Source organism: Lacerta agilis, chromosome 4, assembly GCF_009819535.1.
Source record: "Lacerta agilis isolate rLacAgi1 chromosome 4, rLacAgi1.pri, whole genome shotgun sequence".
NCBI classification, from domain to species: Eukaryota; Metazoa; Chordata; class Lepidosauria; order Squamata; family Lacertidae; genus Lacerta; species Lacerta agilis.
Window position 1 is genome coordinate 64436578 of NC_046315.1, and position 26451 is coordinate 64463028.

The following is a 26451-nucleotide window of genomic DNA, read 5'->3' on the forward strand; positions in this document are numbered from 1 at the left end:
ATGAAATTTAGTCATATCCATTCATTTCATCTGGTCCACTCTGAGTATGAGTAACACTGGAAACAGCTCAGTGAGAAGGAGCTCCTTTCTGTGCTGTCATTTGGCCTCCAGAAATATTCTGACTTCCACAGCCATCAGGTGGTGTGGGGTGTGTGTGATGGTGGCTGCCACCAAGAGGACTTAAACATCATAGAGAGAGGGAGGGGACGGGAGGGGGCCCTGCAAGTTGGGTGGTGATTCTTCTGCATTCTTCATCAGTCTGGCTCGAATATGACTCTAATGGTCCTATTGAATATTGGGCTCAATATAAGCTAAATTTGTCTTTGGGTTCTAGATTCTGTGATGGTGCCTTGCCATTTACTCCTCAGAGAAATAAACTTGATTTCCATAAAATCTACATTCAAGTCCTTGATGGCTAACCTGAATAAGGAGTGTGTGTTCCACAACTGGCACCAGCAATGGGAGTCTGTGCACATCTGGACAGGGCCAAGAAGATGCTTGTGCCTGGATGGGTGTAGCACAGAGCAGTCTGCCAACTTTGCAGCAGTTTTTGGGTGCCCAAACAACTCCCACCCACCCCTGACAACTGGCCATACTTGGGGCTCATGGGAGCCCGAGTTCAACATTAGAAGAACAGCAAAGACTAGCAAAGAGTCAATGTTGTGCTGCAGCTTATTTTCCACCTCATTTGATGGGAAATACATATACAGTGGTACCTCAGTTTTCGAATGTAATCCGTTCCGGAAGACCATTCGACTTCCGTAACGTTCAAAAACCAAAGCATTTACTTATGGAAGCATTTACTTACGGAAAACTCAATAAGGAAGCCATGTGGCATGTTCGACTTCTGAAAAGCATTTGAAAACTGAAGCTGTTACTTCCGAGTTTTTGGTGTTTGAAAACCAAAATGCTTGACTTTCGAGATGTTTGAAAATGAAGGTACCACTGTGTGTGTGTGTGTGTGTGTGTGTGTGTGTGTGTGTAGGAGATGGGCTTGCTAATAAAGAATGCTACTCTGCTTAACTTGTGGAACATCTGCCCTCAAATGTGGCCATCACTGATCTAAGTAATAACCATTATTTCTGCTGCTTCTCATGGTTAGAGTTTACACTACAAGACCTCCGGGTGTAGGGCGGTGTATAAAATAATTTAAAAAATAAAATCCTAGATTGCTATAAAAAATTGTTCCTAAGAATTGCACTTTATAATTGTCCTAAGGCTGACAGTGTACATGTTGAATATCCCTTGAACCTGAAGCCCCTACATCTAGAATTCCCCAGATCCAGAGCACATCACCCTCCTTCACAAGATGGCTTCAATGGTTTTTCCCACTCACCATTGTAGTTTCTGCTATTGAACCAAAGCTGTTGATAAATATGTTGCAGGTAACATTTACAGGAGGACCTGCAAGTTGAACAATAAATAGAAAAAAAAATGACAGGTTGTGTTTATGACATAGATTAAGGAGTGTTGTTTCTTTGCCAGTGGCATTGCCACACTTACCATGGTGGTTTCTGTGACTGATCCAAAACTGTTGATAAAAATATTGCAAGTAACGTTTACTGGAGGACCTGTGGAATGCAATAAAGATGTTGCAATATATATCATAGCAAAGTTCTGCTCCACCAGCATCTATTTTTTAAAAAAACAAAACAAAACAAAAAACAAAAACAAAATCTGGAACAGTGACTGCTGAAACTAAGCAAAAGGTGAGACTCAGCAATGACAATATTTATATCAATTAAATAACATTCACAGATTCATTTTCCAGATCTAGGTGATCTATGGAGTCCCCGACATGGGTGTTATGGTGCTATAAGGAACTTTACTTCACGCCTACCAAGGCCCCCTCCCAATTTGTCATATGATGGGTTTTTGCAGGTTGTTTGGGGAGGTTGTCTGCTTTTTTGTCTTTGTTTTCTTTGGGTTTTTCAAGTGTTTAATCTAGGGGGGAGTATTTTGAGGATCACCAGTTTTTCTTCTCAAACCTATCCATTCTCAAAGAAATCAGCCCTGAGTGCTCATTAGAAGGACAGATCCTGAAGTTGAGGCTCCAGTACTTTGGCCACCTCATGAGAAGAGAAGACTCCCTGGAAAAGACCCTGATGTTGGGAAAGATGGAGGGCACAAGGAGAAGGGGACGGCAGAGGATGAGATGGTTGGACAGTGTTCTCGAAGCTACTAACATGAGTTTGGCCAAACTGCGAGAGGCAGTGAAGGATAGGCGTGCCTGGCGTGCTCTGGTCCATGGGGTCAGGAAGAGTCGGACATGACTGAACGACTGAACAACAACAGTTTTTCTTCTGTGAAATGTATTATTGACAGTTTCTTCGATTTTGAAATGTGTTTATCAGCTAAGCTCCTGTAACACAAATAGTAGTTACTCTCTAACAAGTGTGTTAATTAGCACACTGCTGCCAAAATGTCTGTGTTAAATGTTTTGTTGAATGCCACTGTAATTATAATGCTTTTATGTCATGGTCACTGTCTGATTTTTATATATTTTATTTCCCTCTGCCCTTGTGTCTCTCTATCTTACTCCTGCAAATGATGGGTACTGATGCCTGCCAATTTAGGACTACACCTTCATGCATCTGTTGAAATGGACGGTGGTCCACACAAGGCACCATAAAACTATTTGCTTTTCTTACTGCAAAAGGCTTAGAAAACTATGAAATCTGCATGGATGCACTGCAGTCCAAAATTCCCAAAGGAACTCTTACATTATCTGGTATACAGCACAGAAAAAACATCTGGAACAGATTCTTCGGTTCCTTTTCACACACTCCTCACCCAAAAAAACAACCGAAATATTGTAATGTTTGGGTTCTTTGATAGATGATTTATATAAACAGATAACACTATGGAGTGAGGGGGCTAAACTGACTGCTGATTTTTCTACTACAAATTTGGACATCTACAAGGGGCAGGGCCTTTTCATTCACACACACACACATATGTGTGTGTGTGAGTGTGTGTGTGTAATATTTTATTGTTTTGTTTTAAAAGTGCAAATGTAACAGAAATAAAGAAAATAAAAAATGTAAGCCATAAAGCATCACAGCATGGAAAGACAAAAGTACAAAAATACAGTACAACCCCAGAGCTATTTCTGTGGTGGCACCCTGTTTCCTCAAATGCCCTCCATAGGAGTTCAACCAACACCAATTTTATGATTGTTTCAGCACCAGGTCAACACTTATCTACTTGCCCCCAGGCACATTTTACAGTTGGTATTTTAGTCTGCTCTGGTTATTTTTTTTCTTTTTATAATAATTGTTTGCTTTAGGTATTCTACTGTATCATTTTTGGTGCTACGTTTAATGTTACTCATGCCTGCTGCATACTGCCCTATTTCTGCATGGATAATGGGTGGTCTAGAAATAATAAATTGAAGAATTTATTACTGATAATTGAGCCACAGAGAATTCCATGGCTACTGTGGTGATTGCTGGGTTTTTATTGGATTGTAATGGACTATTTTATTGTACTGGTATTTATGTGTTGCAAACTCTCTTGGGATATTGAAGGAATGGCAGTACACAGATGTTCATATATGCAAATAATGGTTAAAATGTTTGTTTAACATGTTTGAAAGAAACAATCAGGACCCGTCCATCACTTGTCATTGGTCGCTTGTTTGCCACAGATCCATTTCATTTTAACATTAAAGTTTGAGACAAAAGATTATGGCAACGCGCTGCACAAAATAGATCTGTCTACAGTCTCCACTAATGCAAGATTGATTTTTACTACACAGCAAGGCATGATGCAGATTACATGACAGCCTCATCAGTCCTCATCCTGGGAGCAGTCATGGAAACTTTCATTCATAAGGTGACACAGTGAATGCAATAGGGCTACTTGACACTAAGGTGTGAAACCACTGTGGCCTTTCCTCATAAAACTAGACATTGGTCAGACCTCACCTGGAATACTGTGTCCAGTTCTGGGCACCACAGTTCAAGAAGGATACTGACAAGCTGGAACGTGTCCAGAAGAGGGCAACCAAAATGGTCAAAGGCCTGGAAACAATGCCTTATGAGGAACGGCTTAGGGTGCTGGGTATGTTTAGCCTGGAGAAGAGAAGGTTAAGGGGTGATATGATAGCCATGTTCAAATATATAAACGGATGTCATATAGAGGAGGGTGAAAGGTTGTTTTCTGCTGCTCGAGAGAAGCAGACACGGGGCAATGGATTCAAACTACAAGAAAGAAGATTCCACCTAAACATTAGGAAGAACTTCCTGACAGTGAGAGCTGTTCGGCAGTGGAATTTGCTACCAAGGAGTGTGGTGGAGTCATCTGTCAGGAATGCTTTGATGGTGTTTCCTGCTTGGCAGGGGGTTGGACTGGATGGCCCTTGTGGTCTCTTCCAACTCTATGATTCTATGATTGTTAACCAAGGTGATTTTATGTACTAGCTAATAAATGCTTTCAGATTTATGAAATGTATCTCATGCTCAGCATTTACATATCATGCTTTCTTGAGCAAAAAGCTCTTACCGATTGATTGATCCTCATGTGACTGAATAATGCAAACTGTCCCACCGTTACCATTTTGTCATTCACATTGTTAAAGAACTGAATATTACACAGTATTTGTAAATGTAAATGCAGCTGCCCAGTGGACTGTGTTCACAGAGCACCACAAGTGTAGATTTACAGGAAGAAGCCACTAGGAAATGGAGCTGACCTCTTCATTCCAGGCCGGGCGCAGATCTGGTTTAGAGATTGCCTCAACTGAATAAGTTGGCGGCCACATTCTCAGCACTGTGGCATTCTGGGAAAGCAGTAGGCTGGTCAGCAGCCAGGTGTAACTTCAAACTACATTTTAATAGCAATGAATGGGTTCTGTTGAAGCAGATCTTATTTTACAGGTCAGGTGACCTGTGAGTTCCCAACAAGGCTAAGCAATTATCTCTATCCGGTGGAGCTATACCAATTTGTGCTGGAGGTATTATTGCAGCTGCAAATTTTTAACTTTTACACCTCAGTAATAATGTCAATGAAACATTTTTTAAGCTGGCAGAAGCCTTCAGGAAGAAATATGCTGTATAATGAGGCAAGGCCATAGTGCTGGTAATTACTCGTTTTAAAAAGTGGCCTAATATAAGAACATAGTTTTAATGGCACATAAGGAAATAATGAGTTGGTTCATGGATCCCAGGTTTTAAATATATAGGGAGGAATTAAAAGTAGCACTAAGGGGTATGCTTCATTCACATAAACATTTCTGCCTGCCTGATGGAAGAATTTGCCCTCTCCTCTTCTTTTGATCCCCCCCCCCAACTTTTTGGAGGGGCAAGTGGGGAAAGGAGAAGGCTGAAAGGCCCATTGTGCATGTGGAACCTCTTACACTGCTCCCAACTAGCACAAACATTTTGTTGAATCCAGCCCATACTGTGTGGCACCTACCATACTGCGGCACCTACCGTCTTCACAGAATTATAATTTCCAAGATTCATCATGGGAGCAGCCCATGACAGAAAAATCCATTTTGAGTGTAGCCCTGCCATGGATTTAGTTTGCCATAATCATGATTTTATGATTTATTCCATACCCATCTGGCTGGGTTTCCCCAGCCACCCTGGGCGACTTACAGTGCATATAAAAACTCTTAAAGCTTCCTCATTTCTTCCAAACCAAACCAAAATACCTTCTCGTAGTTGAGTTCTGAATCAGCAAAACCTTGCTAAAGATCCTTTAGCTAGGATTAGCCTCTCCTGGCATCTGCCTTCTCCAGAGATTTGCTTACTAATCTATTCTTCTAGAAGCTCTGCAGTGCTTTATAAATTGAAAGCATTTAGTGTTCAGTTACCCACATTTCGCTGATGTCAACCAGTGTGTGGATTGAATGCCTATCCCTATTGACCTCTGGCTCTAATTTGCTTTGGTAATTCGATTCATAATTCACTGGGAAGTTCTCATGCCTTCAGTGGCCGCCATACTTTGTTGTGGGTCCTTGTGTGAAACATAGGGTTTTTTTGGGGGGGGGTGTTAAGTTGTGGGTGGACACAGCAGACGACACAGCGATTTCCAAACAGCTCTTGTTTATTTGCAGGCTGGAACAGAACTGAGCTGAAGGCCTCAGCCACCTGCTTATATAGAACTCAGCTACAACGCAACAGTAACAATATTCTGCAGCTATCCAATCCCTGAGTGTCAGTTTATAATCCTTCATTTGCATAAGCTGACCTGAGTGAAAACCGCAGCAGAATAAACTATATACACACACCCCTGGTGGCCAAGGTGAGAACTTCAATACATAACACCCCTCCCCACCGAGATAAGGCATTAGGTTACAAGCATAGTGGTTCCATTATATACAGCAATATTCTTGTTGATTCATTAAGGCACATAGCATAACAGTTCAATTTACGATGCAGCATTATGTGTGCAAATTGTGTGTAACATAGTCTTTTAGGTACGCTGGGCGTTTGGGAACCCTACCTGACCGCCGTGGGCCAGTATCAGAGTCCGGTTGGCTGCCCGAGTCCCGTTGCGACTGCTGTGCTACCAATGGTGTCGTTGGGCCTGAGTTCCCCGGCTCCGCTGCTGTTGAAGGGCCTGTCGCGATCGGACTTGGTGGACACTCAGGCAAGGCAGTGGTCGGAGTCTCAAGGAAGTCAGGCAAAACCCCTGCAGTGGCTCGGCTCGGCTCCATGTCCGCAGTTTGTGAAGGGGGTGTAGATGGAGCCTCGCCTTCCATTGGTGTCGGTTCTAGAGCTGAGGCTGCCGTTGAGGGTACTGCGGTATCGTCCAAAGTCCCAACCCGGCGCCTCAGTTGGTCTATGTGCCGGCGCCACAAACGCCCGTCCTCAAGTGCCACCTGATATGAGCGGGGCCCAGTGACTCCCACTATCGTGGCCGGCACCCAAGGAATGTCACCCACATAGTTTCTGGCAAAAACCTTATCCCCGGGAATGAAAGACCTTGGTGCGTTAGCACCGCCCGGGGGCTCGGCTACCCCGAAGTCTGGATGCAACCGGTCGAGCGGAGATCTGAGGCGACGGCCCATAAGCAGTTCAGCTGGACTCCGCCCTGTGGCTGCATGCGGGGTAATGTGTTGCACGAGCAAGTATTCCGTGACTCGCTCATGCCAGTCCTTCTGGTCCAGGCGTGCCAGTGCCTCTTTCGCTGAGCGCACCATTCTTTCCGCCTGTCCGTTGCTGGCCGGGTGGAATGGTGCTGTTAGGGCGTGGCGGATGCCTAGCCCCAAGAGGTACCTTTCAAAAGCGCCTGATGTGAACTGTGGCCCGTTGTCGGAGACGAGGACATCAGGACATCCATGTGTTGCAAATAGGCCCCGCAGCACCCGGACTATGGCTTCGGTAGAGGTGGAGGGCATCAGAGCCACCTCCAGCCATTTCGAATAAGCGTCCACCACTACCATAAAGGTCCGGCCATGAAAAGGGCCAGCAAGGTCAATGTGCACTCTCGACCAGGGTGCCTTTGGCGTCTCCCAGGTGTTGCCCTTAGCTGCCGGTGGTGCAGGTCTCGATTCTTGACACGCTTGACAGGAGGCAACCCAGGAGGTGATGGCATCGTCCATGTTAGGCCACCAGACGTAACACCGAGCCAACGCCTTCATTTTAATGATCCCTGGGTGGCCGATGTGCAGAGCCTCAAGGACGCGTTGGCGGAGTCTTTGGGGAACCACGACTCGGTCTCCCCACAGTAGGCAGCCGCGATGAGCCGAGAGCTCATGCTGTCTGGTTGCAAATGGCTGGAACTCAGTTGTGAATGGCCCTTCTGGCCACCCCCTCCACACCCAGTTGAGCACACGTCTGATGGTGCGGTCCTGGGAAGATGCGGAGGCCACATCGGCAGCCGATACTGGTGCAGCTGGAAGGTCCTCAAGCAGGAGTACCGATGAAGCAGGAGCTGGATCTTCCACAAACGCCGGAAGAGGGCAACGACTGAGGGCATCAGCATGGCCCAGCGACTTTCCCGGGCGATGAATGAGCCGATAGCTGTAGGCTGCCAGAAAAACAGTCCATCGCAGCATGCGTGGCGAGAGGATCGGCGGAGTTGGTCTGTCCCCCGCAAGGAGGCCCAGGAGCGGCTTGTGGTCAGTGATGAGGTCAAAGGTTCTCCCGTAGAGATATTCGTGGAACCTCTTCACTCCAGCCACAAGCGCCAGTGCCTCCTTGTCGAGCTGGCTGTAATTCCGTTCCGCCGGAGACAGCGTCCGAGAGAAGTAAGCAAGTGGTGCTTCCCTCCCATCCGGGAACCGGTGACTGAGGACTGCACCGATGCCAAAGGGCGAGGCGTCACAGGCGAGGACCAGTGGCCTGGCTTCACTGTACTGTACCAGCACACTGTCTGAGGAGAGAAGGGACTTGACCGCGTTGAAGGCCGCTGTCTCCCGATGACCCCAGGACCATGGCGCCTTCGTGCTGAGCAGGCGGTGGAGAGGCTCAGCTAGTGTTGCCTTGTGGGGCAGGAACATATTGTAGAAGTTCAGCAGCCCCAGGAACGCCTGCAACTCAGTCTTGTTCTTTGGAATCGGGGCCTCCTGGATGGCCCGGATTTTGGATGCCGTTGGGTGAAGGCCAGAGGCGTTGATGAGGTAGCCCAGGAACTCCACCTGTGGAACGGCAATCAGACACTTTTCTTTCTTCACCTTGAGTCCGGCCTCCTGGAACCTGGTCAGCACAGCGCGGAGGCGCTCAAACAGCTGCTGATTTGAGTCTGCGGATACCAGTACATCATCAAAATATGGTACCACGCCTGGCAGTCCCTGCAGGAGGCGCTCCATGAGGCTTTGAAAGATGCCAGGAGCCACGCTCACCCCGAACTGTAGTCGGCGGCATCGGAACGCTCCTCGGTGGGTGACGATCGTCTGAGCTTCAGCGGTGGCGTCGTCAACAGGCAGTTGTTGATAGGCTTGGGCAAGGTCCAGCTTAGCAAAGACCTTGCCTTCGCCCAAAGAATGCAGCAGGTGTTGGACGACGGGAACTGGATAAGCGTGCTGCTGAAGCGCCTTGTTGATCGTGCACTTGTAGTCTGCGCATATCCTCACCGACCCATCCGGCTTGACAGGTGTGACGATAGGCGTTTCCCACTTGGCATGGTCGACCGGCTCCAAAACCCCTTGCGCGATTAATTTGTCCAGTTGTTCGTCCACCTTAGCCTTGAGGGCGAACGGAACCCGGCGTGGCTTTAGCTTGATTGGAGCTACTTGTGGATCAAGGCTAAAGGAGATGGGTGTGCCTGTATATTGGCCCAATGTGCCATCGAAAACCTCGGCAAATTCTTTAGTTAAGTTTTCAACTTCCGCGTTGGAGATGCAGTTGATGCCGGTGACTTCCAGGCCGAGGGCGCCAAACCATTCTAGCCCTAGGAGGCTAGGCCGCGGATCTTCAACTACCACGAGTCGGAGTGGGCCTGAGAAATTTTTGAACTTGACCTGGAACTGGCCGACGCCCGTCACGGGAATGTCGTTCCCCTGGTAGTCCCTCAGGTGTACACGATGTCGGTCAAGCTGCCTCTTAGAAAGCTTGGGCACAAGTCTTTTGATAGTGCTCCAGGACACAACGGACAGGGCAGACCCGGTGTCGATCTCCATGTCACACGGAGCTCCTTCGATGAGCACCGTGATGTGTAGTTTGCGTCGCGTAGGCGAGTCGGTTTGTCCAATCGTGGTTCCGGATGAGCAGCAACAGTTGGTGAGAGCGAAACAGTTACTGTTCGTGGACCGGGGTGACGATTTGGACTTACGAGATGGTGAAGAGGCTGTGTTTGACGGGGTTGATCGGCAAACCTTGGCGACGTGGCCTTTTCTGGAGGACTGTCGGCAGGTGGCGTCTCTGAATCGACATTTGGCGCGGGGGTGGTTGCCTCCACAGCCGGCGCATTCTGATTGGTCCTTGGACCTCTGTTTGAACTTCCCGCGTTCCCGCTTCATCTGGTGCACGTCATCGTCTTCGCTGGTTGCTGCCTCGTCGCTGCTAGCCTCTTCATGGTGTACAGCAATTGGCTTTTTTGTAGGACGGGGGCTGCTGGCCTTGCGGATCTCTTGGGCAGAGAGTTCAGCCGCTTCTGAGGCCGCAGCCTCCTCGATGGCCTTCTGCAGCGTGAGGTCTGGCTTGGCAAGGAGACGCCGTTGCAGACGGTTGTCCCAGACCCCGCAGACGATCCGATCCATCATAGCATCGTCCAAGTCTCGGAACTCGCAGGTTAATGCGGCCTTCCGGAGGGCGGCGACGTAGTCGTTGATCGACTCCCCCTCTGCCTGGTTCCGGTGGTAAAACGCATGGCGGGCAGCAATTTTGGATGGCTTGGGCGCGTAGTGGCTGCGTAGCTTCTCTTGGAGCACGTCCCACGGTGCTCTGTGAACTGCGAGTGGAGCGACTAAAACTCTGGCCGTCTCAAACACTTCGGGCCCGCAGAGGCTGAGGAAGAGGCCTCGCTTCCGCTCCTCTGATACTTCTGTTAGCTCGTTTGCTTGAAGGTAGCATTCGAACTGAGCGAGATATGAGTCCCATGATTCAGAGGCCGGGGCAAACGGTGGTAGAGGCACTAGTGTAGCCATGATTCCGATGCCGACGTGGTGGGCGATGGATGGAACACAGTGCTCTAGCCAGAACGGGCAGCTCTGAGTTGGTTCTGTTCAGTGATTTCGCTCAGCGTTTCAGCTCAGTGATTCAGCTCAGTGATTCAGCTCAGTGATTCAGCTCAGTGATTTGCCCTTGCTCTGAGACTGGCTGTGTGCTGTCTGTGTTCTGATGTCCATAATCCCACCTTCGTCGCCAGTGTTAAGTTGTGGGTCGACACAGCAGACGACACAGCGATTTCCAAACAGCTCTTGTTTATTTGCAGGCTGGAACAGAACTGAGCTGAAGGCCTCAGCCACCTGCTTATATAGAACTCAGCTACAACGCAACAGTAACAATATTCTGCAGCTATCCAATCCCTGAGTGTCAGTTTATAATCCTTCATTTGCATAAGATGACCTGAGTGAAAACCGCAGCAGAATAAACTATATACACACACCCCTGGTGGCCAAGGTGAGAACTTCAATACATAACAGGGGGTCTCCCAGTGCTTTTTTATATGTAACAGTACTCAACAGTAAGAAGTAGAATCACATATTTATTTTTATTCGTGTTGCTTGTGGCAACCATTTTTTTATGCTGGGACCTGTGACACTTTTAAATATCTAAGTCCGGCCACCAGAATAAGCCTACTAAACATTAACCTGTAAAATATAGAGAATGCAGACACACCCCTTTCCTCTACTATTCGTCTACTTGGTGAAAGCACCAAGAATGAAATCATAGAGCAAAACATTATTGTTCTCTGTTTTTATGGCCTTCAGAGGAAACCAATGCCTCCTTATTGGCCTTATGGCAATAATTAAAATGGCGTTTTAGGAACTTTGATACAACCAAACAGTATCCCAACTAAATTATAAAGAAACTCAGAATGTGAAAGTCAGAATGAGATGATCACAAGAATCCTAAAAAAGGAATGGTGTGTATGACAAAACCTCCAAACTGCTACAAGTACAAATCAAAGGTAACCTTCCCATTGAAGTTAGTTTTTTTTTTACTTCCTTTTATGCTGTCATTCTGTGCGGTAGTTTTGGGACATTATTCTGCTTCTTAGATGCTGTGTGTCAAAAATATAAAGGGCCCTATGTAAGGTATCTGTTGAGAAACCATCATCTTGCAGTATTTTGAAATAAATGGAACTTTAAAAGACTTAAAAGCTGGGCTTTGACATAAATTCCTTTTAGTCAATATTACTATTCATTGACAGCAATTTTGAGCAACCATTAAAAAGAGAAATGGTTTAAAAAAGAAAAAAACCTCTAGGACCTAAAATGTAGTAATTGTATGGTATTATTTTATGATTATGCAGTTTCTTGGAAAAATCAAATAAGGTCTAAAATTATTATTCTGCTTTATCAAGCACAAACTCTTATCTTCTTAAATTCTTTATCTAGAGTATAAATAGCATATATACCCAGTGGGACATGACTGTGGAAAAAAATGTTGATTTTGCTTCTCACTGTGGACATATCCTCCAAAAGCTGCCCTTGCCCATTATGCATTGAAGTTATTGAGAACTAAGGTAAGGTAAAGGACCCCTGGACATTTAAGTCCAGTCAAAGGCGACTATGGGGTTGCAGCGCTCATCTTGCTTTCAGGCCGAGGGAGCCGGTGTTTGTCCACAGACAGCTTTCCAGGTCATGTGGCCAGCATGACTAAACTGCTTCTGGCACAATCAAACACTGTGATGGAAACCAAGGCGCGTGCAAATGTTGTTTACCTTACCGCCACAGCGGTACCTATTTATCTACTTGCACTGGCGTGCTTTTGAACTGCTAGGTTGGCAGGAGCTGGGACAGAGCAATGGGAGCTCACCCCATCATGAGGATTCGAACTGCTGACCTTCTGATTGGCAAGCCCAAGAGGCTCAGTGATTTAGACCACAGAGCCACCCGCCAAAGCATGACACAATGTCATGTATGTTGGGATGCTTCCACTGAACTGTACCTTGTGTGGGGATCACCAACATGGCACCATTGAGGTCTGGTCTTCTCCCTGGTGTTCATGGACCCTCTAAGCTATCCCTCCCTCACTGCTCTTTTATTCATGAGGTGGTGAGAATGGTTATGCTTTCATCCATTGAGAAGCACGTAGAGTTGAAGAAGGAAGTTGAAAGAGTGACACTCTTTCTCGCTTCCTTTTTCAGCTCTATGGTCTGTGAAGGTGCTGTTTAATTCTAGTGGGTCTGGCTTTTCCCTGGATTTCTAGTAAAGTGAAGTCTGTGTGTGTGTGAGAGAGAGAGAGAGAGTGAGAGAGTGAGAGTGAGAGTGAGTGAGAGAGAGAGAGAACATGTTCTCTTTCTGTGTCTTGGGGAGAGGGGTGATCTGGGACAGAGGAGGAGAGAAGTAACCAGAGTGGGTGGTGCCCACTTTACTTGCTCCACATTCCAAATGAGCCTGCAAACCTAACAAGGTTGCCTTGCAGAATGAAGCGTTTATGGAGGCCAATGACATATGAACATAAAAGCCCAGCTTTGCTAGACTAAAGGCCTATCTAGTCCAGTATTCTGTTCTCACAGTGGTCATCCAGATGCCTATGGGAAGTTCTGGTCACAATCCCCAGCAACTGGTGTTCAGATGCATCCTGCCTCTGATATTGGAGGCAATATATAGGCAATATCCATTGATAGCCTTGAATGAATTTCCTGCCGGAATGTGTGTAACACCTTTTTTATTATTAAATATTTTCTTGATTTACAAAAGTGTGTTTTTTCCATGTAACATTTTTACAAATCAGTTTTGGTTGTTGAGACATTAGGGAGAGAAGGGGGAAAGAGGGGGTGGGATGGGGGATGGGTGAGGTGGGGTGACAAAGTTTCTATTTTCCTTAATATATGTAGGGTTTGGTGTCAGCGTTGTTTGTGTAGGTTCTCTGTTGTTCGCTTGTGCTTCTTTGGCAGTGAGAGAGGTCGGGATTGGCGTAGGGTGTGATTGTTCATTTGTGGTTGGCTGTGGTGATCTTTGGTTTCCTGTGTGAGTGGGGTGGGTGGGTGTTTTTGATTAAGTTAGCCATATTGATTTGTATGTTGTCGGTAGATATTTGTCATTGTCTTGTTGAGCTGTGTGTGTGATGAAGGGGAACCATACCGGGGTGAAGGTGTCTTCTTCTGTTTGTCCCTGTGTCAGTTTCAGGTTACTGGTTAGTTTTTCTAGTAGAGCTGTTTCCCATACTACTTGGTATCATTGGTCCATGCTTACCCCTGACAGGTCTTTCCAGTGTCTGGTTATGATGTTTCTGGCTGCTGAGAGTAGATGGGTTATGAGTTCTTTGTGTTGTAAGTGGCATTATTGTCTTGGAAGATGTTTAGTAAGACCAATTCTGGGGTGGTTTCTAGCACTTGCTTGGTTATTTTACATATTTTTCATATGGTTGTTGTCCAGAATGGTTGGATTTTGGGGCACTCCCACCACATGTGGAAGTATGTGCCTGTGGAGGTGCACCCTCTCCAGCATTTTGGTGAGGTTCCTGGGTGTATTAGCGTTAATTTTCTTGGTGTTAGATACCACCTGTAGGTTAGTTTTAGGGTGAGTTCTCTTCTTTTCGTTGATATGGATTTAAAGGGGGGTTTAGATCACATTCTGGTCCATTGGGTGGGGTTGATTTTGTATCCTATGTCATCCTCCCATTGTTTTTTGATTGTGTCTAGGGAGCTCGGGGGATTTTTGAGTAGTATTTTGTATATTGCGGATACCAACCCTCTGCCATGTCCCTTTGTCATTAGGATGAGGTTTTCGAAGGTTATCAGGGGTCTAGTTGCTGCTGATTGTACTGCTGGATTGTTTAAGAGGGCATGTAATTGGTGTTGTGTTAACCAGGGCATTTGGGTGTCTTCTAATTTGTCCTGTATTTCTTGTGTTGACAGAGGTTTGTTATTTTTTTTTATAAAAGTCTACTAGGCAATATAGGCCTTTGCATTGCCAGGTTTTTATTTGGAGGTTTTGTGCTGCATGGTGGAATAGTGGATGGTAGGCCAGGGGAATTGTTGGGGATAGTTGTGTGTAACGCCTTTTAAAGCTACCCAAACTGGACACCTATTGCATGTTACAGCCACTATTGTAGCTGCTAAGAGTTTTTGGAAGGCTGATATACAAAGCACGATTGCAATGGAAAATCAGATCATACCTGATTATTGCCGATTAAGCAACACAGAAGAGCTACTATCTCCTCGTGTCCTACTTAGAATCCGTGCCAGCTGTAGATATTTTGCTGTTTGAAGTGGAACCCAAATGGCACCCCTTCTCCCCCACCAGGGACAATAATTTTCAAAGTCTCACTCCATCACTGAGACATCAATTCCTGCCTTCATCTCTCCCATCTTGCCTGAAGCAAGTTGCTTCACCCTGCTGCATGGCCGAATTGCTAATGCATATTACTAATGCGGAGCTCGGTGTTAGCTCCATCACACAGAGAAAGTTGGAAATACCACCCATGCTATGGATTTTCCATGCCACTTGCAGTAACATATAATATAAGGGGATTCTTACAGCAGCTGGTGCTTTCCAAGTCAGGCTGAAGATTTATGTTATGAGTGATGCAACATGGCTCTGTGATGGCATTGAAAAACAATTGCACAGAGGCTGTTTCCACGTTCCTCTGTATGACACAGGAAGACATAAACCGGCTCCAGGACTCTTAATCAGGCATAAACATGTACTTAATGAGTGCTCTGAATATATATTATGTAGTAATGCATCACTCTTAAATAGTCCTTAAAGGTAAGTTGTACATGTTTAATGATCATGTGTATGCACAGGAAAAGAAGAAACTGTCAATTTTGGTTCTAAAATTGAATCTAAAATTCAGTTCCCCACATTTTGACAGCAATTTTCAATTTCCTGTTAAAAAGCAACAACAACTGTATGAAACTTTGTCAGAAATTCAGTGTGAATTTCTCCTATCACACATTTTTGTATGCAGTTTTGGCTAATATACACAACTTTGCAAGCAACTTCCACTAAGAAAATACATTTTTTCATGTTAAAACAATGTTTGCAGCTGTTTACTTATGAAGAAAAAACAATGAGCAAGGAGAACATGATAAGGGAGTAGATGTAAGGTGTAGAGAATTTTTTCTCCCTCTCTCGTAATACTACAACTAGGGACTGATAAAAGGAAGTACCTCTTAACATAGTGCATGGTCATGGATGGCTTTAAAAGGGCACCAAACCAATTCATGGGGAATGAGGCTATGTCTTCCTGTAATTTTGTACATCCCCTTGAAGGGGCAACTAAAAGGTGGTATAAATATCAGGTATGAAATAAAATATAAAATGAAAATGAAATGAGATGGGGTGTGAACAAAACATGTTCAAATCCTTGTTAATTTATGGAGCAGACTCTCAGGATAAAATAAATTGTTGGGATGATAAAATGAGATGCTGGTTTATTTTAACCTGCTTTGAACTATTGTCAAGTAGGATACAAAAAATAAATCATGTAAGGTACTTTCTAATTAAAGGAACAATTTGTGAATATCATTGGAGTAATCTCAGTACTCGGTAGCTTACTATAAAGCCTTCCCTTCTGTTCAGGAAAAGAAACTCAGAGCCTCTCAGTACAACCTCCCAATTAGATCAAACAGTATCATAACATGAAGGACAAACAGAGCTGTTTCACCTCAAATATGTGCTATCAAAGCCACCTTGAGGTTGACCTACAATGAGGTCAAAAAAGACTGCAAATTTCAGCAGTGCAGGCTCAGGAGAAGTGTTGAGTGCTGCTTTAGTTGTATGGCTCTTTGTTGAATTTAATATGGGTTAGAAAGGTGACGTGAGAATAGGACAGAACTTCTAATGAAAGGAAATGTCTGCTCAAGGCAAAAACAAAAGCCTCCTAAGAATGGTATGTGAATAACGAGGTCTGGGGATTAAAGCCTTAGAGAGCACTGTGACTTACAGTGCAATCCAAGTCAGGTCTGCTGAGAAGAAGTATTCACAAGTCTTTGTGTCACAAACATTGTGGATTCCCCAGCCACATTCAGCATCCACACCAAAGGCCAGACATGACACATTTTCCTTCCATGGTGCCTTATTTAAAATTGTTGTTCTGTCGTTCAGTCATGTCCGACTCTTCGTGACCCCATGGACCAGAGCACGCCAGGCACCCCTATCCTCCACTGCCTCCCGCAGTTTGGCCAAACTCATGCCAGTTGCTTCGAGAACACTGTCCAACCATCTCATCCTCTGTCGTCCCCTTCTCCTAGTGCCCTCCATCTTTCCCAACATCAGGGTCTTTTCCAGGGAGTCTTCTCTTCTCATGAGGCAGCCAAAGTACTGGAGTCTCAACTTCAGGATCTGCCCTGAAGTTTAAAATTAGGCATTACAAATACTAATTCCTCACACCCAGGTGACCCCCAAACATATGGTTTAAAGCCGCCCATCCAACAATAGCTATAGACCTACATTTAGTTTCCTCTTCACTCTGTAGGGTCTGAAAGTCATTAAGAAAATAAGGCTCCGCCTGAACACCTGATTAGTTTATGCATAGATTTACTACTAGCAAAGGAAGGGCAGCTCAGCATTATGGAGTGCTGGTGGGTTCTTCAAAGGTTTTTGGTTTAGCCCAGTTCTCACCTTCCTTTCCACACCCTTCCGTAAATGATAGGGAAGCTAAGCTTGCCCCTCTGACCTTGTCCTAAGCTTTTGCATCTGCTGCCCCATGATCTAATCTCTACACATTTGGTAGAAACTGCTCCCTGAATTCCTAGGGTTCCTGACCAATTGGAAGAATCTCAGTCATAACTGTATGCAAATATTGCCCTGATTTCATCTTCCACAGAACATATGAAAGTCAAGAGCAAGACCCACTGATACATGGAACCTGGGGAAATCTTGCTTCCTTATCACATGTTGACCTAATGAAACTGTTTAGTTTTAAGCTGGGTGGGGTATAAATATTTATTTATTTATTTATTTATTTATTATTAGGTTAGCTTATTTGTATTGCTTTATATAATGCTGCATTTCCCCCCAATTATTGACACTATGGTTATTTGAAATTGTTTTTAATACATTTTTGGAATTGTTATATTTATTGTTGATTGCTTGATGTTGGCCATTTTGGGCACAATTTTGCAGGAAAGCGGCATTCAAGTAAACAGATGGTGATGATGGGAATGAAAGTGAGAAGAAGACTCTGACAATTAGTATAATATTGCCTGAACATGTCCTGACTGTGTTGGATCAATGATTTCCCTCACACTGCATTTGGGAACAGCTTTGTCCCCTTTTATTGTGTCTCCCAAATCACAAAAAGGGAAAGTGCTTTTCAGCACTATGAAAAATGTTCATTTACAAGACCCTCTCAGCTCAGCCTTAATCATTCTTACACAGGGTTAATACAGGATTTCTTTGATGCTGGTAAGTCTCATGACTTTTTTTTTCTACTGAAAGTGGCATGATAAAGATATTGTGGTGTGCACACTCAACCACTATTGTCCCTGCTTTTTTGCAGAGGGTTAAAAAAAATCTTCAAAAACTCAGAAAGACTCTAACCTGAGGGGAAATGATGATCATGTACATCACAGGAAACAATAGAATCATAGAACTGTAGAGTTGGAAGGGACCCTGAAGATCATCTCGTCCAACCCACTGCAATGCAGGAAGACACAGTTGTCCCATAGGGGGGGATCAAACCTGCAACCTTGGCATTAACAGCACCATGCTCTAACCAACTGAGCTATAGTTCTAATCGAATTTAGTTGCACCCAACTGCCAGTGATTCCTCATAATAGATACCATGGACCAGTTGGGGGTTTGGTTCTGAGTCTTCTAATAAAAAGGCATATATAGTCACACACACCCCATAATCACTACAATATCCTTTGTCCCATCCAGTACCATATTCCCCAAGATACTCCCAACTTCCTTCACATGTAATGTATGGGTGTAACACGGCAGCCTTGAGAAGGCAGCAAAAGCAATGGCGACAATATAACGCCCAAAACATGATGGAGGGGTTACAAGAAGCAGTGGAGTCATATGTAGACGAGGAGCTGTGCTGGGATTGGGCACTGCGAAGGGCAGCTGATGGAGACATAGGGCAGCAAACCCTTTTTTCATTTGTCATACTTGGTAATGGAGACTTCCTGACTGGTCCTTAATTTTACTTAGATGTATGAAGGAACCTCTGGTGCCTTAGCATGGATTACAAACTCGATGGGCTGCAAATAAAACTTTCAACATTAATGCAAAACAAGTGGATGGGTTCATAGAAGAGCACACAGACACTGTCTCTGCAAACTGCTCCCACCCATTGTGCTTTTGCTGTCAGTTCTCAGAGTCCACAAGTTAATGGCTTCCCATTCCAATGAATGTGACAGGAGAGAGAAAAGAAGTGCACTTTGTGCTTTCACACATGCCAGTTAATTCAGACTCTCAATGGAAGGACTGAGTGCTTCCAATTGCTGCGCCACAATGGCATAATGAAGACAGATTTGTGCTGCTTAAATGCCTGGGCAATGATAACAATGGAGATGGATTGGAAAGGAAGGGCATGGAAGAAAATCTAACTGGGCTTGAAATGTAACATGCTGAACTTGAAACATGTAAAATCAGAATTGGTTTTATTTTAATGATTTCTATTACCATCTACTCACCACAATTCTCATGGCTAGATATCATTAAGTGATTCTGGTCAGTTGAAGGCAAGCCCCTTTCACAGCAGGACTTTGAGTAGGGGGCAGGTTTTTTTGACTCAGTGTCTCTGGGTCCAGAACTCTTCAAATAGACAAAAGTTGGGGTCCCTTCCAACTTTACAATTCTATGATTCTATGATATGTGTTGGAATTTAGTATCTTGGTGTTTTCTGCACAAAATCACAGGGCCGGATTCAACTAACGGGTCCCACTAGTTGAAACTCAGGCAAAAACTTCTGCTAGTGAAACAGGCCTTCCTCCCCCACCCCACCCCTGCGCCCCAATTGACTCTGGGTAGGAGTCAGAAGAACCTCCAGACTGGCACATGAAAAGAGGAGAGGGGAGATCGTTCCATTAGGCAAGCAGGAATGCTTGCATTGCCAGAGCAATCTCCTTAGTGCCACGCTGAATTCATCCCAAAGACTTTACACAATGGAAACCATTCAAGCAAAATATTTGCTTGTAACAGCCAATCTTTTTATTAGGTGGGCTTGGTATTTTAAGTCTATTCTGATATTTTAATTATCAGTTATGCTGCTTGTCTTTTGGTTTTTAAAATTGATTTAATTATTATTGCTCCATCTTTGTTGTCTGAGATTCAAGCAGCCTCTGTGGCTAGCAGTGCCTTTTATCAGTTATAGCTGGTGTGCCCATTACAGCTATTATTGGATGGGATAGCTCTGCTGTGGTGAATCATGCACTGGTAACCTCATGACCTGATAAATAGAATGTGTTCTATGTGAGGCAAATGGAGCAGGTATCATCTCCTCTAACTTTGGTTGAATCCCATCCCAAATCTATATAAACTTTTAAATTACAGTTGTGTGATACACAAAGAAGGGAGGCAATGTCCATGTTGAGCACTGTTCAAATTTCCATACTTCTTTTATTTATTTGTGTTGTATTACTTGGTTGTCTCCAGAGAACAAAAGAGACAAAATGGATATGGTTGTACAGACTATTGGATCAAAATTTGTTCTCAAGTGTGTGTAAGATTTATGGCACTCAGTAGTTTCTTGACACGTTCAAATAAGACAGATCACTTTCCCTCCTCTTTGTCTTGAGCTGGCTTACCATTCCTCCTGCTTCCTTACGGACTGTCTCCTTCTACTGTGCCAGCATGGCATTCTTTTCAGACTAACAAACATCCCCGCATTACACTGGGATGTACTGTATCTATGTGAAATCTATCAGCGTTGAGAGACCTCCTGCCATCTCTTCAGTGACAAGCAAAATCTGAATCCTAGTTTCAAGAGCTGAAAAGATAATATGCACAACCTGATCACTGGGCAGCTTTCTGTATTTGTAGAAAGTAAAAACAAATGGAATGGAATAGAATATTTTCAGGACAACAAAAACTGGGTTTTATCTCCTGAGCAATCATTGTGTATACTAATAGCAATATCAGTTGATAGAATCATAGCATTGGAAGACACCACAAGGGCCATCTAATCCAACCCTCTGCTATGCAGGAAGGAGTCTTTTTGTCCAACGTGGGCAGTTCTCTGACAGTCAGTCCTTATGTAGCCAAAAACAATACCACCCACCAACAGATGGAGGTGTAGGAAGCCTCCAGTCCATAGGTCTGCCAGGCTTTCCCATTTGGCTTCTTTTGGCCAAGCCACACCCAGCTGCCCTACAGATTCATCAGATCAGAGGCAGGTAGAGGAAGAGCTTTCACAAAAGGGACTTTGCAGACAAAATGCAAAGGCAGCAGCTGGTTGCCAGGTGATTATTCCCTATGTAGCATTAATGGACAGATTAAGGCTCGCTTTGATGGTATGCGATGAAGAACATGAATTGAGGGACACACAGACCCTCACATGACCAAGTCTTCCGAAACAGGTCACCACCCATACAGTTTATATCCCACACATCTTAATGGGTTGCCCTAGCCATGCGGCTTCCGACATATATAATAAAACATTAAGCATTTTAAAAACTTCCCTACACAGGATTGCCTTCAGACGACTCGGGGTTGGATAACTCCATACCCTCCAACGTTTATCCAATGAAAATAGAGACGTCCTAAGGAAAAGTAGGACATTCTGGGATCAAATCAGAAACCGGGACAGCTTCTCTAAATCAGGGACATCCCTGGAAAATAGGGACACTTGGAGGGTCTGTAATATTACACTAAGAGGCCTGTATGTGTGATGGCCTGTTGTGAGTGTGATCCTTTTCCCTCTCCAAAGGTGTGGGTGGGTGAAGCACTGCTCTGATCAACCCATTGCTTACTTGTGCATGGGGAAGAGTGACAAACAAGGTGCTCCTCTACTGTGTCTCATCAGACCTCCATCTCTCCGGATCCCCATTACATGTACTCAGTGTTTCATTTTCAATACAGACATTGGCATTTTTAGACAACAAATGAAATGGATATCTCTTGGGTTTCTACTAAGCACTTTACATACCACCCCTCTTCACACATTAAGAAGCTGTTTCCACGCAACAACTGTTTCCCCCCCTTCATTCTGTTGTTTACTTGCTGTTGAATGTTTCCTTTCTCTAACTTAGTATTTTCGGTAATTAATTTTTCTCCCCATGCTATTGGCAAATTGCCATGCAATGGGCTTGAACGTTTGGGGGGGGGGGGAGAGGGATCCATGGAAAACTGATTCCCAGTGCCAGAAAGATAAAGTACAAAAGCCATTATCTGTAACTGTTGCCAGGGTAAATTATAAATAAATGACCTAGTCCAGTGTGTCTATTATCCAGCTTTAAACCCATTGACTCAGCATGAAAATAACACGACGCCAAGAGATGAATTGTAATCAGATACACCCCCCCCCCCGCAACCCCTGCTACAACTGCAGCTCACAAACACTGAGACAGCAGTAAGTTTCACATGTCCTTTTGCATCACAAGGAGTGACTTGGGGCACATTGTCACTCTAGAACATGAAATAATAGCCCTGTCACAGCACTGACTGGCATTGAAGGCACTATATATAGTACGGCCTCATTTGTCCAAAAGTCCTCTGGGGTGGGGCAGGTGACAGTGGCTAAACAGAGGAAAGAGAATAGTTCTGCTTACATAGAAATGTACCCATGCACATGTGGGCTGCTGTATACATTCAGAACAAGCCTGTGGTGGAATTCTCCTGGGACGGAGCCACTTTAGATTGCAGGAAGAAGGCTGCCTATTTGAATCCACATCCAAACTCTCCCACCCATGGAAAGCCCGAGGAAAGCCTGGTCTTCCTCTTGATGTAACAGGGGCTTATCCACACTTATCTTTCCTCCACACTTTCCAAGCATAGTGCACACTTTAAAGCTCTCGGTAGTGGCACCTGCCCTGTGGAACGCCCTCCCACCAGATGTCAAAGAGAAAAACAACTACCAGACTTTTAGAAGAAATCTCAAGGCAGCCCTGTTTAGGGAAGCTTTTAATATTTAATAGACTATTGCATTTTAATATTCTGTTGGAAGCCACCCAGAGTGGCTGGGGAAACCCAGCCAGATGGGCGGGGTATAAATTATTATTATTATTATTATTATTATTATTATTATTATTATTATTATTCATGTCCAAGATCTCTCTCCTCTCTCTCTCTCTCTCTCTCTCTCTCTCTCTCTCTCTCTCTCTCTCTCTCATTTTTTGCCCTGCAGCTTTCCCCATAAAAACCTGCTTTTTATAAAAGTTGAACTGGAGCAAAGAGCAATCTGAAGAAAACCCAATTAGATGTTTGTTGTGCTGCAGAGAGTGGGTTCTTTCAGGGAAAGCTCTGGGGCAACAAAAGAGTGCTTGTACACTGAGCTTTAAAGTGTGGGCCTGTTCCTGGAAAGTGTGGTGCAAAACATCAGTGTAGATAAGCCCCAGGTTTGGGCATACGTGTAGGTGGTTGTTGTGTTCCACACACACACACACACACACACACACACACATGGCAGAGCATTCAGACAAGTGATTGCCCCCCCATATTTTATTCAAGTTGGCACCCCTGTTGTGAAGAGAAAATGAGATAAGAACATTGTATAATGGTAATTTGGCCTGTGTGAGGCCAAAATTTGATGCCCCCCACCCAGCCCTCGTGCTCCCTTCCAAAAGCCATGTAAGGGAGGCAGTGGGCTTTGGGAAGGAGGCTCTAGGGCTCTGGCAGTGAGAAAACAGGACTTTAGGACCCTTTCACAGCCCTCATGCCTCCTTCCAGAACCTGGGGCAAGTGCTTACCAGGCTTTGAGCAGGCACCACCTCCACTCGGCGCCCAGTCCGGGGGAACCAGGTGTCCTGCCCTAAACCCAACTCTGTCTTGTGAAATGGTTTAATAATGGCTGCTTACCAGTTTCCAGATGGGCATTAGTTACCTACAATGGATTTGCAACCATCAGTTTTTGGAGAGATGAAAAATGCTTCATGCAAATAATGTAGTGTTTTCTGTCACTCTCACCAATATTGTTTAATCTGCCAAGTTAACTGAGGCTGCATTCGAGGCATTCATAACAGAGCTCAAAATGTAGTATTTTACTCTGTACAATGGAATGGATAAGAGTGGGGGGGAGGCTTTTTCCAAAGAAAGGCAGCCTCTCCTAATTCTGCTACGAGGGGCATGAGTGATATGTAATAGGGTTACATGATTCTGACACCAAGGGTAAGAGAGACTGCGATGGGTGGGTGAGGTGTCAAATATGCTCTCTGGTGCCTCCAGCAACTCAGCTTTCTCAGCAGAGAGACAAAGCAAGGAGGGGAAGGGGAAGGGCAGATCATCGGCTTTGTATGTAGAAGGTGCCAGCGTCAATCCCCAGTATCTTCAGAAAAGAGCTGAGAAAGAAGAGCTGAAGAGCTGGTTCTTCTCAGAATAGATAGTGTGGTGTTCTCTGGAAGTTTTAGGTCTCCAACTCCCATCAGTCCCAGGTAACATGACCATTAGGAATGATGGGAGTTGGAGACCAACAACATTTTGAAGGCACCACACTGGCAACCACTGATGCAAATAATATTGAGCTAGATGAGCCAATGGTATGACTTGGTAGAAAGCAGTTCCCTATGTTACTATCAGGAGGGATTCTGCAAGTTCTATTGTTGTCCCTTGCTATAGCTGATAATATACTACTATGAAACCACAAGATCTGATCCAAATACTAACACGGCAAAGTCTCAGGGTTGTCAGTAGGCAGGAAGTCAATGTGCATGACATCAAGTAGCTAAGGCGCACCTTAACCACTGTACAGACAACTCAGTCAAGATGTGCTGGTTGAAAGGAAGACAGCATTCCAAGGGTCTTGAAATAAGCAAAGCCTGGGCATAAAATACAGGGATTTGTCTTATGCTGACCATGTGGCTATCCCGTTCAGTATTGTTTACTTTGACAAGCAGTGGCTATCCAGAAGAAACCTGCTAACAGTTTCTTTCAAATGGGAGATTTGAGAAACTAAACCTGGGACCCTCTGCAAGGAAAACATTCTTCCATTCACCTATATACTTTTCCCTAGACATGGCAGATTCATGTATAAAATGGTGATGGGCAACATGGACTCAAAGTGGCCTGCACACTTACTCAATGAGATAGAAGTGATTTAACCCCTGTCTAACCTCTGCACAGGGCATTTCCGTGTGCTGCTCTGGTTCACCAGAAGCGGCTTTGTCATGCTGGCCACATGACCCAGAAGCTGTACGCCGGCTCCCTCGGCTAGTAACGCGAGATGAGCGCCGCAACCCCAGAGTCGGACACGACTAGACCTAATGGTCAGGGGTCCCTTTACCTTTAACAGGTAGCTTCAGTAAGAAGGGGAGAGCTCTGGAAACACACATAATGTACCATAAGCCCTGACACAGGCTGCCTGGCCATATGTTTATTGGGTAAGCAGGTTTGGCTTCACTAAGCTACGAATAGGATAAGATAATGGTCCATTGCCTCTGTTTTCTGCTCACTGGTCAATCTAGTTACTGATCTAAGGGCACACAACTGTCATAAATGCTGCGTCTCCCAGTAATTGTGCCACTGTAATTCATTTCAGTATCCATAGAAGCACAGAGATAGAGGGGATCTCCAGTATCATTTAGTCGAGCCTCTGCTAGAAAATCTAGGCCCACTATCCCAGATATGTGGCCAGCTCTCATAAAACATCTCTAGTGAAAAAGAGTCTATCTTCTTCCACTTTTGAACAGCTCACAAAATTATTCCTTTTTTCTTTAAGTTTCCCCCCTCTATAATATGAACCCATTGGTTCATATCCTCCACTCTGGAGCAACAGAAACTAGATTTGCTCCAACCATCTATGTGACAACCTTTCAAATATTTGAAAATGGATATCATATCATCACTTAATAATCTCTTCTCCAGGCTAACTCCATGCCCAACTTCTTCAACCATTCCTCCTAGGACTTGGCCTCCAGGTCTCTTACCATCTTTCGCACTCTTCTGCAGAACATGATCCAGTTTGTCCATATCAATCTTTAACTATGCTGCCCAGTACTAGACACTGTGCTCCGAGTTCTTCCCAAAGGCAGAATGAGACCATTCCTTTTCATAATCTAGACACTAAGGTGCTGTGCAATGTGAAGGTGTGGTGAGTGTGAAGGTGGTGGCAAAATTCCCTGCCTGATCTCTTTCCTTGTTGTAAGGAAGGCAAAGGAAGCTCAAAACAATGGACAGAAACACTCCTACAAAGAAGATGGAAAAACACTGCAACATTTTATTGCTGTTCCCACTTTATCCCTCAGTCTTACTAGAAACTCATCTCTATGAATCCAGCTTTGCAGAATAGGAGCACTATTAACAATGTTTCTGCTGGGGGCGTGGAATGAGGCAAACTAAGGTAAATGTGACAGTGTCTGCTCAGGATTTGTCATGTTTATGATTGGAACAACATGATTGACTTTATGCATCTTTATTTATTATACAGCCCTAGTGAAGTATGCAAAGTACAAACCTGAGATTCACCCCAGAGCAATTGCAGAACAGAGGCCTCTCATTAGATGTTTTAAAAAATGAGCAGAAAAGAAGAGTATTTTCTGATGCCTCATTATGGAAGTCCAAAAGGAGTTTGCTGTTTTTACCCCTGGGTAACTGAAGTTGAGAAATCATTCCCAATTGAAAAAGAGACCTCAAGCACATCTGGATGTTTTAAGCCACCCTAGAAAAGAACAAACGTGTTCTGTATGGTGCCTAGCCCATCTGTGTTATGAAATTTATGTACTTCATATTTTTTATCATGTCCTTCTACCAATTTTGAACACAGGATGGTTTGCCAGTAAAAAAAATTATTACAGTATTATTATTAATTTGAATTAATTGTACCTACTGTATGCTTT

At 44.6% G+C, this 26451-nt stretch overlaps 1 protein-coding gene across 7 annotated transcripts in view; it reads right to left on the reverse strand.

Annotated features, from left to right (window-relative positions):
* GLRA2 (glycine receptor alpha 2) overlaps positions 1-26451 on the reverse strand; it is a 120952-nt gene that overhangs the window by 85458 nt on the left and 9043 nt on the right. For 3 of the 7 annotated variants that reach the window (XM_033147384.1, XM_033147387.1, XM_033147383.1), the window contains exons 3-4: positions 1504-1632; positions 1337-1404 (exon numbers count right to left, since the gene is read on the reverse strand). In XM_033147384.1, the coding sequence (XP_033003275.1) occupies positions 1337-1404; positions 1504-1632 (197 nt within the window). The remainder of the gene's footprint in view (positions 1-1336; positions 1405-1503; positions 1633-26451) is intronic. The other 4 variants (XM_033147388.1, XM_033147386.1, XM_033147389.1 and 1 more) reach the window with 2 other exon arrangements.